Genomic DNA, 18118 nt, shown 5'->3' on the forward strand with positions numbered 1-18118 from the left:
ACTTTTAGCACTTTCACAGGTTCTGACCTCGCAGACGGTGCAGTGCCAGCGAGTCTCCACGTGGTGCTTGCACTCGTTGCAGGTGTAGACGAAGCGGTCCTGGCCCTGGTTGTGGAGCTCCACCAGCATGCACATGGTGCTCCACTTGCAGCGGCGCAGAGAGCTGAACTCCCAGTGTTTATCTCGCGCCAGCGTCAGGAACGCGTCTCGCCCGTCCATCAGGTCGCAGGACAGCAGCGGGTCAGGGTCCATTATGGGCGGCAACGTGTTCATCATCGGCCCAGAGTGCAAGTGGATCACGAAGAAGACCTGGAGGAAAGTGATGGAAACCTTGACGACAACTGCGTCAACGCACAACACAAGCATCCAAACGGGCAAAACGCTCACGTGCCACGCACCTCTTTGTGTTTCTCCATGGTAGCGTAGAGCTTCTGGGATAGGTCATTGGCTACATTCGGCATCCCAGGCTTCTTCTTATTGGCTCGACTCATGCTGCTCTTATTCTTGTTGGTTTTCTTATTGTTCTTCTTTTTGGCGTTTTTGCTGTCCCCTGGCGTACCCTGAGAGAAAAAGGCGATGTGGGAGGACGTAAAAATATTCTTTCGTCACGCTCAAGACCGGATAAATATAAAGGGATAAGTCACGATGTAAACAGTATGCACAGAATAGCAAAGAAGAAAAAAAAGAAAAAATAAGCCCGCACCTCTGGAGTTTCACAGGCCGCCGTGTTCTCCTCCTTCTTCCTCTCCTCCTCCTCCTGCTCCAGCTCCTTAATGCTCTCCTCCAAAACGTTCGGCCAGAAATCGCCTTCGAAATAAGGCAGCTCGTTCGCACTCGTCAAACGGTCCTCTGTCGCTTGTTTAAAGATGTCCTATGAAAACACACCCGTACGTGAAATTACTTTTCCAACCGACACGGACGTGAGAGCTCAGAAAATCAATCAACTTCTGAGATGTAAACGAATAAAACCGACGCGTTATTTCAGCACAAAATCATCGATCTCGGTTTAAATCAATCAACACGCCATCGATTAAATTGAGATTTCTCCACCGATCAGAAATTCACTTTGGAGTTAAAAAAAAAAAAAAAAAATTATCCAGAAGTCGGAAAAGAAACGTCACGTGTACCTTGTAGTCGTGCAGTATCCTCTCCGCAAAGGCCTTATCCAACATCTTACGGTACCATTCCTGCAGGCGCTTCGGTTTGGGGATCTTCTGATCGGCGGGGTGACAGTGGAAGATGTAGTCGTCGCCTTCGCTCGGAGGGCACGCCCAAATGTGTCCCGTCACGTACCTGCCGAGAGGAATTCGAGAGCCGGGTTAGTGCGACGACACAAACGTTTTAATATCCATGCACAAACTACACACCAAAAAAAAAAAAGGCTCGTTAAGAATCAACTCAAAACAGCCATACCCCAGCTTCTTGACGTATTCCAGGTAACCGATGAGGATCTCGTGATAAACCGCTGTTCGAAGCACGCGAGGTCGAAAGAAGTGAATACTGTCAAGGTATGATATGTATACCCGTCTGTGAAGAGAAACAGAAACGTCAGATTGATGCTCTTCTGCCAGGAAGCGTACAAAGCGCTGGACACTCCACACTCGGGTAGGTTTTACCTGGTGTTGGGAAAAGGACAGTCCGAGCCGTACTCCTGCACGTGCATGCCAAAGAAACACACGTCCACACCGTCGATCTCCTCAAAGGCGAAAAGTGCTTTGGTTCTGTAGGGGAAGCTCTCGGCCATCTCGTTGTTGTCTACAAACCTGGCGCGAGAGCAAGCCGTTAGTTTCCGAAGCGACCGTCATGATTTAAAAGCAGTATTTCACACAACAGGAAAAAAAAAAAAAAAAAAATCAGGCCATCCTTAAAAAAAAAATCCGTTTCCTGTCCACCGGGTGGGAAAAAAAAAATTTCAGTCAGGAGGGAGGGATTTATTTTTTTTTTAAATTTATTTATTTTATTATATATGGATGGATAAGAAATCGCAATGCTGTGTTTGCTTTTTCTTTCAGTACTTTTTTATTACAAAAGCAGACACATTTAATAAAATATATGACGGTTTAATCAACTGAAACTTGTACAAAAACTTTAGCATTTTAAATGCTGACTGCAACATTTGTAAAACTTGTACAAAGGTACTTAAAATGTCCGACACACGGACTTTTTGTAGTTCTGAATCGAGCGTTAGGCCGAGTTCGGATGAAATTACACTATTAAAATGATCACTGAATGATTTGTTTTTCTGAATCTTTACTATTTTGTTGTTCGCTAGAATGCCGTTTTGCGATTTCACACTTCAGCAAATGTTTGAAAACTTCGGATCGCCTTCCTTCATGGACATTTTTTTGTGCCGCACGGCGCATGCGCAGACCTGATTCGACAGGGCTTTCCACAAGCGCCGGCTGCCGGCCATACAATTAAGTCCAGCCGGCTACTTTAATGACTATTATTTTTGTAGCCCACAGGCTCTAAATATTAATTTTCGATTTTAATAAAATTAAAATATTTATCTAACGGACTGAGAATAATGTCAAACTGAACCGTTGATCAAGGGAGAGTAACTCATCCACGCTCCGACATGCGGTGTGCGCGCGCACTCAGCTGTGTGAATGTGTCATGCACCGAAAATAAGAGATTTACAAGCCAGGAATGCCTCATGATGCAATACGCAAGAAAAGAAAGACGATTTACTGCCATTTTACTTTGTATTTGAGTAAAGTGAATAAAATGGTCTGTGGAAAATGCATTTAATCCTGGGAACTGCGTGCACAGGAGTTTATTTTGTGTTTACTCCCCCCCCGGCTGGCTACTTATTTGTCATGGCTGGCTAGTATGAGCCTTAGTGGAAAGCCCTGGGAATGCGGAAATGTCAAGTTTGATTTTAGATTTACGAACCTGAAAAAAAGGTCGAAAAACCGGCGTTAAAAAAAAAAAAAATTTCACCCGCACAAACGGCGCTCACCCGGCCGGTGGACCGGAAACAGAACATTTTTTAATAATGGCCTCATCATCACGCGTGCTTACCTGGCCTTCATGCCGGGCTTGACTTCCACCGTTTTGTCTGAACTGGCCACCACTCGCACGAAAACCTCGCCGGCTTCCGGGTGGCTTTGTCTCTTCAAGTACTTATTCACTCTCTCCTCGATATATGTGCCCAACCGTGTCACCTGCAATCCTGACACACACACACACACAGTTCATTAGAGGGCTTTAGATCAGACATCAGCTTGAAGAGCCTGACAGCACCATCACTTGGTGAATTACACAGGGTCATTCATGAGCTTCTGCACCGACTCCGGCCCGCCACCCCTCTTTGACCGGCCCCCTAGCCCCTCTGCCCCCCACCACTTGAACAGGCCCTATGAGGCAATCCCCAAAAGTGGTCATGGCCTATTTTTTAAAATTGCTTTTTTGGCAAATAACAACAACATGTCTGCATCTTGTATTTTGTTGATTTTATCAATTAAACTTGATATTTAGTTATAAAATGAACTATTCATATTTTCCGAATTTTCGTCATATGCTCGTGATCAAGCAGTGACGGGCAGTGCACGCGCAGTGTTCAGGACAGCAAAATGGCTAGCGGTAAGCGAAAAGCTGACAGAGAGTGCAGAGTTTTTAAAGAACAGTGGACCACCGATTATTTTTTCGTTCAGTGTAAGGACCGTGCAGTTTGTCTTGTATGTAAAGAAAGCGCGTCAGTTTTCAAAGAATATAATCTGCGTCGTCGCTACGAAACCCGCCACAAAGAGTATGCTAGTTTGCGAGGGCAAACAAGAGAAGACAGGATTTGGAGGATGAAATGCGGACTGGCTGCACAACAGAATGCATTCCTTCGCCAAACCCAGATCAACCAGGCTGCTGTCCGAGCTAGCTATAAGGTAGCTCACCTACTAGCTACCCATGGAAAGCTGTTCACTGATGGGGACTTTGTTAAAGTATGCATGCTTGCTGTGGCCGAGGAGGCGTGTCCTGACAAGAAGGATGCACTCAACGCGGTGAGTCTCTCCGCACCTACTATGACCAGGCGAACTGAAGATTTGGGGGACAACGTGTATGACCAGCTGAATGAGAGCGCGTCAGAATTCGAGTTTTTTGCTTTGGCCATGGATGAGAGCAATGACGTGCAGGACACAGCACAACTGCTGTGATCTATTACTCATATTATTATAATTTCACTGTTTTTTTTTTTTTAAATGTATTTATTTTATAGGCCTATTTATTTGACCTTTATTAAGTACTGCACACAATTATTATTAATATTATTAATAATATCAACAGGCCTACCTACAATTTATAATTTTCCACTCACCTTTGCCAGTGTCAATCACCTCGACTAGGCAGATGTTTCTTACCTTGACAGCTTTGATGTTATTTTTATTAGAAAATAAATAAATGGAATATCTGTGGTATTTCAAGTTAAAACAAAGTGTGAAGACTCGATTACTACTTTTGCAAACCACTAGTAAAGATAAACAAATATGTGCCAGGAATCGAGTGTTGATATAGTAGTGTGGATGGCAGTGCCAGGCTAGTAATCTCAGGGATGAGAGTGGGTGGTCACCAAAAAAGCAGAAAACAAGATGGCGCCCGAAGCCGGGGGTCTGGGAGGGATACCCCCCCAGGAAATTTTTGAAAAATAAGGCCTGACAAACCACTTTTCCTGCAGTCTGAGCTGTAGTAGATAAAAAATCTGTTGTCTTTTTTATATATTTACATGAAAATATGTTTCAAATCAATAGGAGTATTGTTTGAATTCAAAATAAAATCACATTCTACATTCAAGGGTATGGTTATAATTTATGATCAACAAAAATGACAAACTAAATTCACATTAAACGCAAGTTTTATTAATTATCAAAATGTTCATATGTTAAATAAAATTTCTTCGGGAGAAAAGGTCAGTCACCCTATGTCCTCATTAGTTGCATATGATTTCAAGAAGTCTTTTGAAATATAAGTTTTCAAAACTGTCAGCATTAATTCAGATTTACTGACCATCATATACATGTTCAATGTATTACAACCCCGATTCCAAAAAAGTTGGGACAAAGAACAAATTGTAAATAAAAACGGAATGCAATAATTTACGAATCTCAAAAACTGATATTGTATTCACAATAGAACATAGACAACATATCAAATGTCGAAAGTGAGACACTTTGAAATTTCATGCCAAATATTGGCTCATTTGAAATTTCATGACAGCAACACATCTCAAAAAAGTTGGGACAGGGGCAATAAGAGGCTGGAAAAGTTAAAGGTACAAAAAAGGAACGGCTGGAGGACCAAATTGCAACTCATTAGGTCAACTGGCAATAGGTCATTAACATGACTGGGTATAAAAAGAGCTTCTCGGAGTGGCAGCGGCTCTCAGAAGTAAAGATGGGAAGAGGATCACCAATCCCCCTAATTCTGCACCGACAAATAGTGGAGCAATATCAGAAAGGAGTTCGACAGTGTAAAATTGCAAAGAGTTTGAACATATCATCATCTACAGTGCATAATATCATCAAAAGATTCAGAGAATCTGGAAGAATCTCTGTGCGTAAGGGTCAAGGCCGGAAAACCATACCGGGTGCCCGTGATCTTCGGGCCCTTAGACGGCACTGCATCACATACAGGCATGCTTCTGGATTGGAAATCACAAAATGGGCTCAGGAATATTTCCAGAGAACATTATCTGTGAACACAATTCACCGTGCCATCCGCCGTTGCCAGCTAAAACTCTATAGTTCAAAGAAGAAGCCGTATCTAAACACGATCCAGAAGCGCAGACGTCTTCTCTGGGCCAAGGCTCATTTAAAATGGACTGTGGCAAAGTGGAAAACTGTTCTGTGGTCAGACGAATCAAAATTTGAAGTTCTTTATGGAAATCAGGGACGCCGTGTCATTCGGACTAAAGAGGAGAAGGACGACCCGAGTTGTTATCAGCGCTCAGTTCAGAAGCCTGCATCTCTGATGGTATGGGGTTGCATTAGTGCGTGTGGCATGGGCAGCTTACACATCTGGAAAGACACCATCAATGCTGAAAGGTATATCCAGGTTCTAGAGCAACATATGCTCCCATCCAGACGACGTCTCTTTCAGGGAAGACCTTGCATTTTCCAACATGACAATGCCAAACCACATACTGCATCAATTACAGCATCATGGCTGCGTAGAAGAAGGGTCCGGGTACTGAACTGGCCAGCCTGCAGTCCAGATCTTTCACCCATAGAAAACATTTGGCGCATCATAAAACGGAAGATACGACAAAAAAAGACCCAAGACAGTTGAGCAACTAGAATCCTACATTAGACAAGAATGGGTTAACATTCCTATCCCTAAACTTGAGCAACTTGTCTCCTCAGTCCCCAGACGTTTACAGACTGTTGTAAAGAGAAAAGGGGATGTCTCACAGTGGGAAACATGGCCTTGTCCCAACTTTGAGATGTGTTGTTGTCATGAAATTTAAAATCACCTAATTTTTCTCTTTAAATGATACATTTTCTCAGTTTAAACATTTGATATGTCATCTATGTTCTATTCTGAATAAAATATGGAATTTTGAAACTTCCACATCATTGCATTCCGTTTTTATTTACAATTTGTACTTTGTCCCAACTTTTTTGGAATCGGGGTTGTAAATCAAACGAGTGCTAAGTTTATGGGATAATGTCTATGTACACTTTATACAATTATTTATAGCTCACAGTCACTTCTCATTTTCATTTCATCATTTCGACGACTTCTTCAGCCTTTTGGCCAAAGACAAGAGCTTGTCAGTCCTCTCTCTGTTTTTTATACCAGCATCGATTTCACGTACCTTCGCTTCATCTCGCTTGTCAACTGTATTCGGCGTTTTGAGTAAAAAAGCCGATACGGAAAGAGAAACGTATTTTTGAAGCGCAGCGACGATGAACGTGCAAGTTTTGATAAAATAGAACGATGCGGGTACTTTTGTAAGAACTGTTATGATTGGCTTTTGTTCTCTCCCACACTCTTGTAAGAACTGTTATGATTGGCTATCATGCTCTCGCCAGCGATGTTTTGGCCAATTACATTGTAGATAACACATATTCTACCGCGAGACTAAAGATGGCGAAAATGTAAACATGTAACGTCGTCGTACGCTTGAATATCACGAAGGAACATACCCCAACCCCCCTCAATGAAAAAAAAATCTCAACGGATTTGGCATAATATCGATTTTTGCTCAGAAAAAGCGGAAATCCACCAAAAACTCTCATCCCTGTAATCTCTACGACACGATGAGGCCTGCTGGTGGTCAGATTTGTCTGGGTCATACAAGTCTACGTTATCTAGCTGACCCGACCCCGGCGCCCCATCACAGTCAGGAATGACAATGTAGCCCCCAGAGAAAAAAAGTTTGGTGACCCCTGTTCTGCACAAACAAACGCTCATCTTCCATGTCGTATTAACAGTCTATCATAAATATTTGCACCCCCACAGAACACACGTGTATTGAGGTTTTTCACCCACATGACCAAGTCATGTGATGCATCGTTAGGCTGCTATTTTGGACGTCACGGCTCGAATCGGTTTGAATGCGAGGAAGGCGACAAACGGAAAACATAACAGAAAAAGGAGCGAGATGCAGAAAACACCTTCACTATCCAGCGATGTAGGGCATTTACAGGGCGAGCAGAGGGAGAGGTATTTGCAAAAATTGAGGTTAGCAGGCTTAGAGAACGACGTTTACCTGCTTCCACCAGGATTGTTCACTGACGTACGGAAGTACACGAAGCCCTCGTCTTTACCTGACTTCGGCCCACATGATCTGTATACCTATGTCGTTAAAAACCCATCGCCATACACAGGTATTGATCTGAAAGCGTGTAAGAGTTTGGATGCCTACAAATATTTTGTGTCAGGCTGGGTAACATGCCTACATCAGCGGGTCGTCCCTGGAGCCGGTGGTCGCCATCTTATTACAGCTAAGGTTTGTTCACATTTTCATTTACTTTCGGTCCTCAGGATAAACAAAATGTTATTAAATGTCATTGAAATAACTTCTTAGTCTGTTGAGACATGGCCCGTTATAAATTTGCTGTTACCAGGCAATGACCAAGAACTGTATTATTAGGGTCGGTGTCTGTGTTGTAGCAGTGTACTAGCAGCTAGCTGTTAGCACTAGCTAATGTCAACAACATAGTAGCTGGTATGTTACTGTAGCAATGTTTACGTTCAGTCATTTGGATGACTGTTAAAACCTTTCAGTCTCAAGTTTTTCCTTTACTGGATTTACTAGTTTACTGTAATTATGATCCGGCAGCTATTTACACCGGATCCAGTGTAAATAGCTGCTGGAACGCGCTCCGGCTTGCTCCCCCTCAAATTAAGCAGCGTGCTCCGGCTTGCTCCCGGAGCAAGCCGGAGCGCGCTGCATAATTTGAGGGGGAGCAAGCCGGAGCGCGCTGCATAATTTGAGGGGGAGCAAGCCGGAGCGCGCTGCTTAATTTGAGGGGGAGCAAGCCGGAGCGCGCTGCTTAATTTGAGGGGGAGCAAGCCGGAGCGCGCTGCTTAATTTGAGGGGGAGCAAGCCGGAGCGCGCTGCTTAATTTGAGGGGGAGCAAGCCGGAGCGCGCTGCTTAATTTGAAGGGGAGCAAGCCGGAGCGCGCTCTGGAACCTCGGCCGGAGCACTCCGGGAGCAAGCCGGAGCGCGCTACTTAATTTGAGGGGGAGCAAGCCGGAGCGCGCTGCTTAATTTGAGGGGGAGCAAGCCGGAGCGCGCTGCTTAATTTGAGGGGGAGCAAGCCGGAGCGCGCTGCTTAATTTGAAGGGGAGCAAGCCGGAGCGCGCTCTGGAACCTCGGCCGGAGCACTCCGGGAGCAAGCCGGAGCGCGCTACTTAATTTGAGGGGGAGCAAGCCGGAGCGCGCTGCTTAATTTGAGGGGGAGCAAGCCGGAGCGCGCTGCTTAATTTGAGGGGGAGCAAGCCGGAGCGCGCTGCTTAATTTGAAGGGGAGCAAGCCGGAGCGCGCTCTGGAACCTCGGCCGGAGCACTCCGGGAGCAAGCCGGAGCGCGCTACTTAATTTGAGGGGGAGCAAGCCGGAGCGCGCTGCTTAATTTGAGGGGGAGCAAGCCGGAGCGCGCTGCTTAATTTGAGGGGGAGCAAGCCGGAGCGCGCTGCTTAATATGAGGGGGAGCAAGCCGGAGCGCGCTCCGGAACCTCGGCCGGAGCACTCCGGGAGCAAGCCGGAGCGCGCTACTTAATTTGAGGGGGAGCAAGCCGGAGCGCGCTCCGGAACCTCGGCCGGAGCACTCCGGGAGCAAGCCGGAGCGCGCTGCTTAATTTGAGGGGGAGCAAGCCGGAGCGCGCTCCAGCAGCTATTTACACTGGATCCGGTGTCTGTAACACGTTTTTTTTCAAGCTGGTTCTCCCTCTCTGTCTGCAGCGTTAGTATGTAGCTTGACCTTCAAAATGGCGGACACCGGGGCGTCACGTGACCCAGTGATGTCAGGTGAAAAACCTCAATAGAAAGCTGCTTGTCCGATAAAGCCCGATTCTAACGCCGATTCAGAACCGGACTGGCTCGTGGCAGAGTTAGCTCCTTAAATCGTAAAGTAGCGAAGCGAGTCGTCAAGCGTCATGCACAACTCAATGGGAAAAACAAAATAATAAAAATCCAAATCGACATTCACGGCGTCATTAGCTAAAGTACAAATCACCGCATGCTATTGTAACGCGAGCATTCACATTTATAACCTGCGTTTTATTTGCTTGTGTCTCTGATCGGCCGTTTGGTACTCGATGCGACAAAACTACTGAGAATAAGACTTTACGAGTGTTCCAGCAAAGGCGGAACAGAGAACCCACGCCAGCTTTCTAGAGGTGTAATGTCCACCGAGTTTGTCCTGCTCCTCAAGTCCATGGTTACCCCGTTATCTTTGTTCAAGCTGATAAAACGTCAGAACGGCATCGAGCAGTACGTTCAGACATGGACGAATCATTCACTTACTTTTTGCTGAGAACTTATTTTCCTTCCTCGTCTTGCCGCTCTTCTTTAAACAGTTATCACAGATAAAGCTGCGGAGACAAAGGCGTCATCAGGTGTCACTTTACGAGCACGTGGGAAAATGGGGGAAAGAAGAAGAAGAAAAAAAAATCCTCTCGCACACACAAAACCACTCACCCAGAGGGCCAGATGACTTCATAATGCAGGACACATATCTGATGCATCTTGCGTCCGCAATCTTTACATTCAACAAACCTGAGTGCGCAAGAATTGATTCATTGTTAACAGACCAAAGTCATTTTATCGGGATTTCAAGTGTGTGAACTGTTGTGCTAACTGCAGATACACACAGCAAAGCAGAAGATCGTTGTTCATTCTCTATACCTCCAGTTCTTACGCATTTGCAAGCAATCCAATGCAAGTACGCCTTTGTTGGAGGACTAATAGGATGCTGTTAATAATTCATATAGTGTGCGCTACATCTACATCCCCACATCCTGAACTCGGATATTCCCCAATTCGCTTCGAGGCTCAGAGTGGGAGTGCCACAGAATCTTACAGTAGGGGGCGCCATGCAACAGAATGCGCACTGCTGGACAGAGCGGACTGTGCTGGCTGTTGCGCGCACACCATTTTTACACTGCAGTAATAAAGTGAGGTCGGTCACAGGGAGCAATCAGACTTCTGGTTTTATACACACAGAGAGAGACTTACGGCTCAGGGTCTAGTGTATCATTCTTCTTTCTCTCAAACTGATCCTTGGAAATCATCCTACACACACACACACACACACACACACACACACACAGACAGACAGACAGTGTGAGATGTGAGAGAGGAGAGAGAGAGAGACAGTAAGCAAGAAAAGAAACAGTATGAGAGAGACAGTATATGAGGGACAGAGAGAGACAGTAAGTGAGAAGAGAAACAGTATGAGAGAGAAAGACACAGTAAGCAAGAAAAGAAACAGTATGAGACAGAAAGAAAAGAAACAGTATGAGAGAGAGAGACAGTAAGCGAGAAAGGAAACAGTAAGCGAGAAAATAAACCGTACAGGAGAGACAGTATATATGAGAGAGACAGTAAGTGAGAAGAGAAACAGTATGAGAGAGAGACAGTATATGAGGGACAGAGAGAGAGAGTGAGTGAGAAGAGAGACAGTAAGCAAGAAGAGACAGTATGAGAGAGAGAGAGACAGTAAGCAAGAAAAGAAACAGTATGAGAGAGACAGTATATGAGGGACAGACAGAGAGACAGTAAGTGAGAAGAGAAACAGTATGAGAGACAAAGACACAGTAAGCAAGAAACAGTATGAGACAGAGACAGTAAGAAAAGAAACAGTATGAGAGACAGACAGTAAGCGAGAAAGGAAACAGTAAGCGAGAAAATAAACCGTACAGGAGAGACAGTATATATATGAGAGACAGTAAGTGAGAAGAGAAACAGTATGAGAGAGAGAGACAGTAAGCAAGAAAAGAAACAGTACGAGAGAGAGACAGTATACATGAGGGACAGAGAGAGAGAGAGAGGAGAGACACACACAGTAAGCAAGAAAAGAAACAGTATGAGAGAGAGACAGTAAGCAAGAAAAGAAACAGTATGAGAGAGACAGTATATGAGGGACAGAGAGAGAGAGAGAGAGACACAGTAAGCAAGAAAAGAAACAGTACGAGAGAGACAGTATATGAGGGACAGAGAGAGAGAGAGAGAGACACAGTAAGCAAGAAAAGAAACAGTACGAGAGAGACAGTATATGAGGGACAGAGAGACAGACAGTAAGTGAGAAGAGAAACAGTATGAGAGAGAAAGACACCGTAAGCAAGAAAAGAAACAGTATGAGAGAGAGACAGACAGTAAGCGAGAAAGGAAACAGTATGCGAGAGAGAAACAGTAAGCGAAAAAAGAAACCGTATGAGAGAGAGACAGACAGTAAGCGAGAAAGGAAACAGTATGCGAGAGAGAGAGAAACAGTAAGCGAGAAAAGAAACCGTATATGAGAGACAGAATATGAGAGAGAGAGAGAGAGAGAGAGAGACAGACAGACAGACAGACAGTAAGTGAGAAGAGAAACAGTATGAGAGAGAGACAGTATATGAGAGACAGTAAGCGAGAAAAAAACAGTATGAGACAGTAAGCGAGAAAAGAAACAGACAGTAAGTGAGAAAACACAGTACGAGAGAGACAGCAAGTGAGAAAAGAAACAGTACGAGACAGTATATGAGAGAGAGAGAGACAGTAAGCGAGAAAGGAAACAGTATGCGGGAGAGACGGACACAGTAAGCGAGGGAGAGAGAGAAACAGTATGAGAGAAAAACAGTATGAGAGTAAGTGAGAACAGTATGAGAGAGAAGAAACAGTAAGTGAGAGAGAAAAACCATATGAGAGAGGAACAATGAGAAACAGTGTGAGAAAAGAAACAGGATAGAGAGAGAGAGAAAGAGAAACAGTAAGCGAGAAAGAGAAACAGTATGAGAGAGAAAGAGAAGATAGTGAGGGAAGAAACAGTGAGAGAAACAATGAGAGAATGGTTTTTGATCATTTTGAAATAAATTCTCAGAAGAGAGGGGAAAAAAAAACCATCTCCATGACATTTAACATACTGAATGATAAAATTCTTATTCCGAATTGATGGGTTTATCTGATCTTGACGTGTTTATGAGCACTCACGTCTGCGGCTGTGCGGGATCATCACCCAGAGTCACGCTGTCTCCCTGAATCTCGTTGAAGCACTTCTCACAGAAGTGATACCTGCACAGAGACAGCACAAGGTCATACAAAATAAAAAAATTCTCTTTTTAAATTTAAATTATACATTATATATAAAAAAGTCAGTCAGTCATCGCCCTCACACACATACACGCTCGTCATTTCACCATGTTCTTTCTACATTTAATCTCTGATACCCTGCAGCTGTTTGCGTGCAGTCTGCTAATGCAGTGTTCATCCTGCAGGGGGTGCAGGGGAGTCCGTTTTGACTAATCAGGTATTTAATTCACAAAAAAAAAAAAAAAAAAAGCCACAGCCTATCCACAGGAGCCAGTGTGTTGTACAACTGTTAAATCAATTCCGCACACAACACGGGCCCACGCAAGATGGAAGCTTCATCTTCTGAAAAGTACTAATTAATACCTGCATGCATGTCTGAAGACGTCAGCAGAGAGAAAATGGTGCGTCTTACTGCTGAGATCAATGCGAAAACTTATTCCACAGAGCCAAGATGGCCGAACAGATACAAAGTTTACATGGCTTTGCTTGAATTATTTAAAGGATTACCGAGACGACAAAAAGATGATTCGGCTGCACGTAAACAGAGTTAAAGTGCCCGCCTGCGTAGCTGGCACGAGTGTTCACACTGCACTTCAGTGACTGTCGCCTTTCTTATGCAAATCCCTTCGTGTGTCCTTTTACCCGAAGCACTAAACCGGCTCGTCACACACACATCTCTTCTGCCCTTTGACTCTGTGACTCACCTGTTTTGGTAGCTGTAATAGGTGCCGTCACGGGGAATGGTGCAGAGCTGCTTGCCGTAGCAGCACAGCGTTTGAGGGGAAAACTCGTACTGCAAGGGACAAGAAGATATCATCGCACACGTTAAGAAAAAGGGGAAAAGCAACAAGTAACTGTGATTTTTTTTTTTCCTCAAACCGTATTAGGAGGCCATTTCATTTATTTGTCCTTGAGAAAGAGAGGTCATTTCATTTTAATACCACCCAGGCCTTCTGTTCAAGATCACACTTGGATCAAGTGGTCAAGATGATGTCGTCATAAAACAGGCAGTCAGTTCTGTTCCTAATCGCATACTGGTCGTCATCGTGCTTAATTTTAAATATAATTTTTCTCCACTGTCAGAAACGTGGTTCAATTGGGGAAAACCTAGTCTGGTTAACACCAGACCATATCACAAGTGAAATACGGTCTGGAATCCGCCTATTGAATTTCTCGTAGGGGAGGTGTGGTTTACGATAGTCAACAGCCGTTTATTGGACGCTTCGAATGTCTATCATTTGGCGTATATGTAGCCCATGGCCAATCATGGCAGTTGTACCCGGTGACGTAGTTAGAGCGACGAAGAGAAGGAAAGAAAGAGAAAGCAAAACAAAAATAGGAAAACACTATCCAGAACAGTGTCTAAAGCTTGATCGAAAGTTTGGTTCGTATCGCTCGCCGCCATGTTAAATGTGATCCGTAAACAGTCCCAAATAAACTACAAGCTTCCGTTTGTCGAGTAGGACGCGTCACCGTCTTTCCTCCCCTCCCCACTCTCTGATTGGCTCCCTAACTCAGGCGAGCCTTTAGACCATAGTTTCCATGCTGTCTTTTCAGATCGGAACGATTGTGCAAAGCAGCATGGGATTTCCCAGGCTAGGGAAAACCTGTTTTCCCGAGTACAAACGATCACATTTCTAAAGTGTGCCTGGAGAAGTATGACCAGATGTCACTAATCAACTCGAAGTTCCAATTATATCATACTACCGTTCAAAAGTTTGGGGTCGCTTTGAAATTTCCTTATTTTTGAAAGAAAAGCACTGTTCTTTTCAACTAATCAGAAATCCACTCTATACATTGCTAATGTGCTAAATGACTATTCTAGCTGCAAATGTCTGGTTTTTGGTGCAATATCTCCATAGGTGTATAGAGGCCCATTTCCAGCAACTCTCACTCCAGTATTCTAATGGTACAATGCAGGGCTCGAAATTAACTTTTTTTCTTTGTGTCCCCCAGTGGTCCCAAATTCTGTGTTGTATTGTCCCGAATGGAAGCAATAGTGTCCCCATTTTTTTCCTCTCTGAAATAACCAGTGGTTAATATTATCATATGAAGTTACTATTATATTTGTAACTATGCGATTTTGAACCCTTTATATCATTTTTACAATAAGTCACAAGCGACACATGTCCAATACATCATCTACTTCAAAATTACAGTTATTGCATTTTCAGTTGATTAAACTTTGGCGATCTCACTGTATGAATAGATACCCGTTTATTTAAAGGGGCCAACTAGCTCATTCAGAAAATGTTTCAACTCCCTACATCTGCAGTACACTTTAGTTGAAAATAAGACCCCTTTTATGTTCATTTCATCTACTTATACCTTGAATATCTGTTGGCACTGATAAGGCCAACTTATAATTTTCACCATTACCGTTATCCATTTTTATGAACTTTCCGTTATCCATTACCGTTATCCATTTTTATGAACTTTCCGTTATCCATTTTATGAACTTTCGCTGCCGAAGCGTGGGTGCAAATGTTAGCAACATCAACACAGTGCCAGGTCCGAGCCTAGTTGTGCTGCTGACTGACTAAACTTTCTGAACTAGAAAGACACCAAGAAAACTCACTTATTCTGTTGAACGGTATCTTCCGTCAATATCATCCGCATCATTCCTGTTGTATTTTATAACGTGTCTAACAGTGTTCATTAAGTTCGTTCAGTTGCTAGCGTTGCCTGCAGACCAGGCGATGACGCTTTGGATCCTGAAGGTCCCGGAGACGTTATGTCTGGGCTTTCGGTTTCTTCCCCGCGGTCGGTCCGCTTCAACCACTTCAGCATTTTTGTTCTGGCGAGAGTCGGCGCAGCGTGTGCGGTAGCAATTCCATTCCAAGTCCATATAATGCGGACTCCGGCCGAAGATTCTAGAACAGAATGCGCTGCTCTGTAGCCTACGGATGCAGGTGCATCGAAAGTGTAGCTACTATGTATTTTTCGCTGTTAACGTTTTAAAATTAAAATTGACAAATTAGGTGAATGTCTACGTATGTGTGACGGCTTTGTAAATAATATTAATGTAGAACTATTTTTCTAGATCTATTTTTTTCCCCATTGTCCCGGGATTGTCCCAGATATGATAATTTTGTGTCCCGATGACATTTTTTATGGTCCCCGGGACGTCGGGACACCGTTAGTTTCGAGCGCTGGTACAATGTGTTTGCTCATTGCCTCAGAAGGCTAATGGATGATTAGAAAACCCTTGTACAATCATGTTAGCACAGCTGAAAACAGTTGAGCTCTTTAGAGAAGCTATAAAACTGACCTTCCTTTGAGCAGATTGAGTTTCTGGAGCATCACATTTGTGGGGTCGATTAAATGCTCAAAATGGCCAGAAAAATGTCTCGACTATATTTTCTATTCATTTTACAACTTATGGTGGTAAATAAAAGTGTGACCCCAAACTGTTGAACGGTAGTGTACATTCCAGACTGGAAATTCAAAGAGTGCTCCGAGAGCACAATATCCCCCGCTGGCAGCTCGGCTGTAACGCTGGTAAAACGCGACTGAATTGAACAAAAATCGCAATACGCGTATTACCGACATATAACAAAGAATCCTATCAAGTTTTTTGAAATTTCTCCAAAAATTGTGAGAGGAGTTGATTTCAGAAGGCGAGTACTCTTCCCGGGACGGACGGACAGACATCGCTACGACATAATCCCCCTTCGGGCCTTTCCCCCTTCGAGTTTTTCAAAAACCAAACTAAAAACACTTCCATCGGGAGCTTTGCGCTCTAACCAGTCCCAACGCCACTTATTTTCAATGCCAGAATCTATTTTCGTGACATCGGACTTCACAGACAACGCCGCCATTTTCATTCATACTCGTAGCAGTGCATGTACAATAGCGACTCCTCTCCACACAGCGATAATGATCAGATCGCTGTAAGGAGCTTTCGTCACTTCCGCTTAGTAAAATCCAGAAAACTTTCGCGCCAGACTTTACCGAATATATATATATATTTTTTAAATTTTAGAAAATGCGGAAAACGATTTTTTACGCGGAAAGGCAATTTGAAAAACGCGGATTTCCGCGGAAACGCGGAGATTTCACATCCGTGCATATAACAAGGCCTTTTGCCAAGCGTCGACAAACTTGTCCAAAAATCGTGAGAGGAGTTGATGTCAGAAGGCGAGCACACCTTCATGAAATCGTGAAAGTACAAGGTTGTTAATCGAGGGCTGTAACGCTGGTAAAATGCGACCGAATGTAATGAAATTACAATATGCGTACTACCAACATAGAATCCTGCCCAGTTTGGTGAAATTCCTCCAAAAATTGAGAGAGGAGTTGATTTCAGAAGGTGAGCACACTTCCCGGGACGGACATCGTCATGACATAATCCCCCTTCGGGCCTTTCTGCCAGCGAAGGATAAAAATTGTTTGGGAAGTTGATTTCAGAAAGCGAGCACGCCTTGACGAAATGAACAAAGTACAAGTTTGTTAATAATCAAGGATATAACTCTGGGAAAATTTACCCAAATTAAAGGAAATTTCAGTATGCGTATAACTGTCGTAACAAAACATTCGGCCAAGTTTGGTGAAATTCCTCCACAGATTGAGAGAGGAGTTGATTTCAGAAGAACGTCCACCCTCACGAAATTCTCAAAGTACGAGTTATTGAATCAAGGGTCAAAACTCTGGGGAAATTTTCACAAACGAAATTAAATCGCAATCTGCGCATTACCGTCATATAACAAGGCCTTTTGCCAAGTGTCGACAAATTCGTCCAAAAATCGTGAGAGGAGTTGATGTCAGAAGGCGAGCACACCTTCAGGAAATCGTGAAAGTACAAGGTTGTTAATCGAGGGCTGTAACTCTGGTAAAAGGTGACCGAATGTAACGAAATTACAATATGCGTACTAGCGACATATAACAAAGAATCCTGCCAAGTTTGGTGAAATTCCTCCAAAAATTGAGAGAGGATTTAAAAAAAAAAAAAAAAAAAATTCTTTAAACCCTGTTCTCCATTTACTTGAATGCTGTGTAAAGTTTAGCGCACGTGCGCACGCTCACCTTCCGGCCACAGCAGTATCCGAGGCCCTGCATGACGGGGTCAATCTCCTGCTCGAACACCTCAGCCAGCTTGGAGCAGTACTTGTAGACGCGTGACGTCTTCCTGTTGTAGAGCCAGGCGTTGTTGAACATGAGCCACACGTCGTCCACGTACTGCCACGGCTCCTGGTACTGACCCGTGTCCAGCTTGCGCTTGATGGTGGACAGGTCGATGGGGTTCTTTACAATGTCAAAGTAGTCCTGAAGACATGCAACAGACCCAGCATCGTATTTAAAACCAGAGAATGCAGCAGAAATCGTGTGTGTGTGTGTGTGGGGGGGGGGGGGGGGGGGGGGGGGGGGGGGCGGTGTACGAGTGAGGGAC

The 18118-nt window shown here is 44.1% G+C and overlaps 1 protein-coding gene across 3 annotated transcripts in view; it reads right to left on the reverse strand.

The window, feature by feature from the left end:
* Positions 1-18118, reverse strand: part of crebbpa (CREB binding protein a) — a 155633-nt gene that overhangs the window by 3473 nt on the left and 134042 nt on the right. For all 3 annotated transcript variants that reach the window (XM_060911350.1, XM_060911349.1, XM_060911348.1), the window contains 13 exons: positions 17755-17994; positions 13434-13522; positions 12631-12711; positions 10678-10734; positions 10141-10218; positions 9967-10034; positions 3025-3175; positions 1617-1763; positions 1414-1527; positions 1128-1293; positions 704-871; positions 399-560; positions 28-309 (listed from right to left, as the gene is read on the reverse strand). In XM_060911350.1, coding sequence (XP_060767333.1) covers positions 28-309; positions 399-560; positions 704-871; positions 1128-1293; positions 1414-1527; positions 1617-1763; positions 3025-3175; positions 9967-10034; positions 10141-10218; positions 10678-10734; positions 12631-12711; positions 13434-13522; positions 17755-17994 — 1803 coding nt within the window. The remainder of the gene's footprint in view (positions 1-27; positions 310-398; positions 561-703; positions 872-1127; positions 1294-1413; positions 1528-1616; positions 1764-3024; positions 3176-9966; positions 10035-10140; positions 10219-10677; positions 10735-12630; positions 12712-13433; positions 13523-17754; positions 17995-18118) is intronic.

This window comes from Neoarius graeffei, chromosome 27 (genome assembly GCF_027579695.1).
Source record: "Neoarius graeffei isolate fNeoGra1 chromosome 27, fNeoGra1.pri, whole genome shotgun sequence".
In the NCBI taxonomy this organism is placed as follows: Eukaryota; Metazoa; Chordata; class Actinopteri; order Siluriformes; family Ariidae; genus Neoarius; species Neoarius graeffei.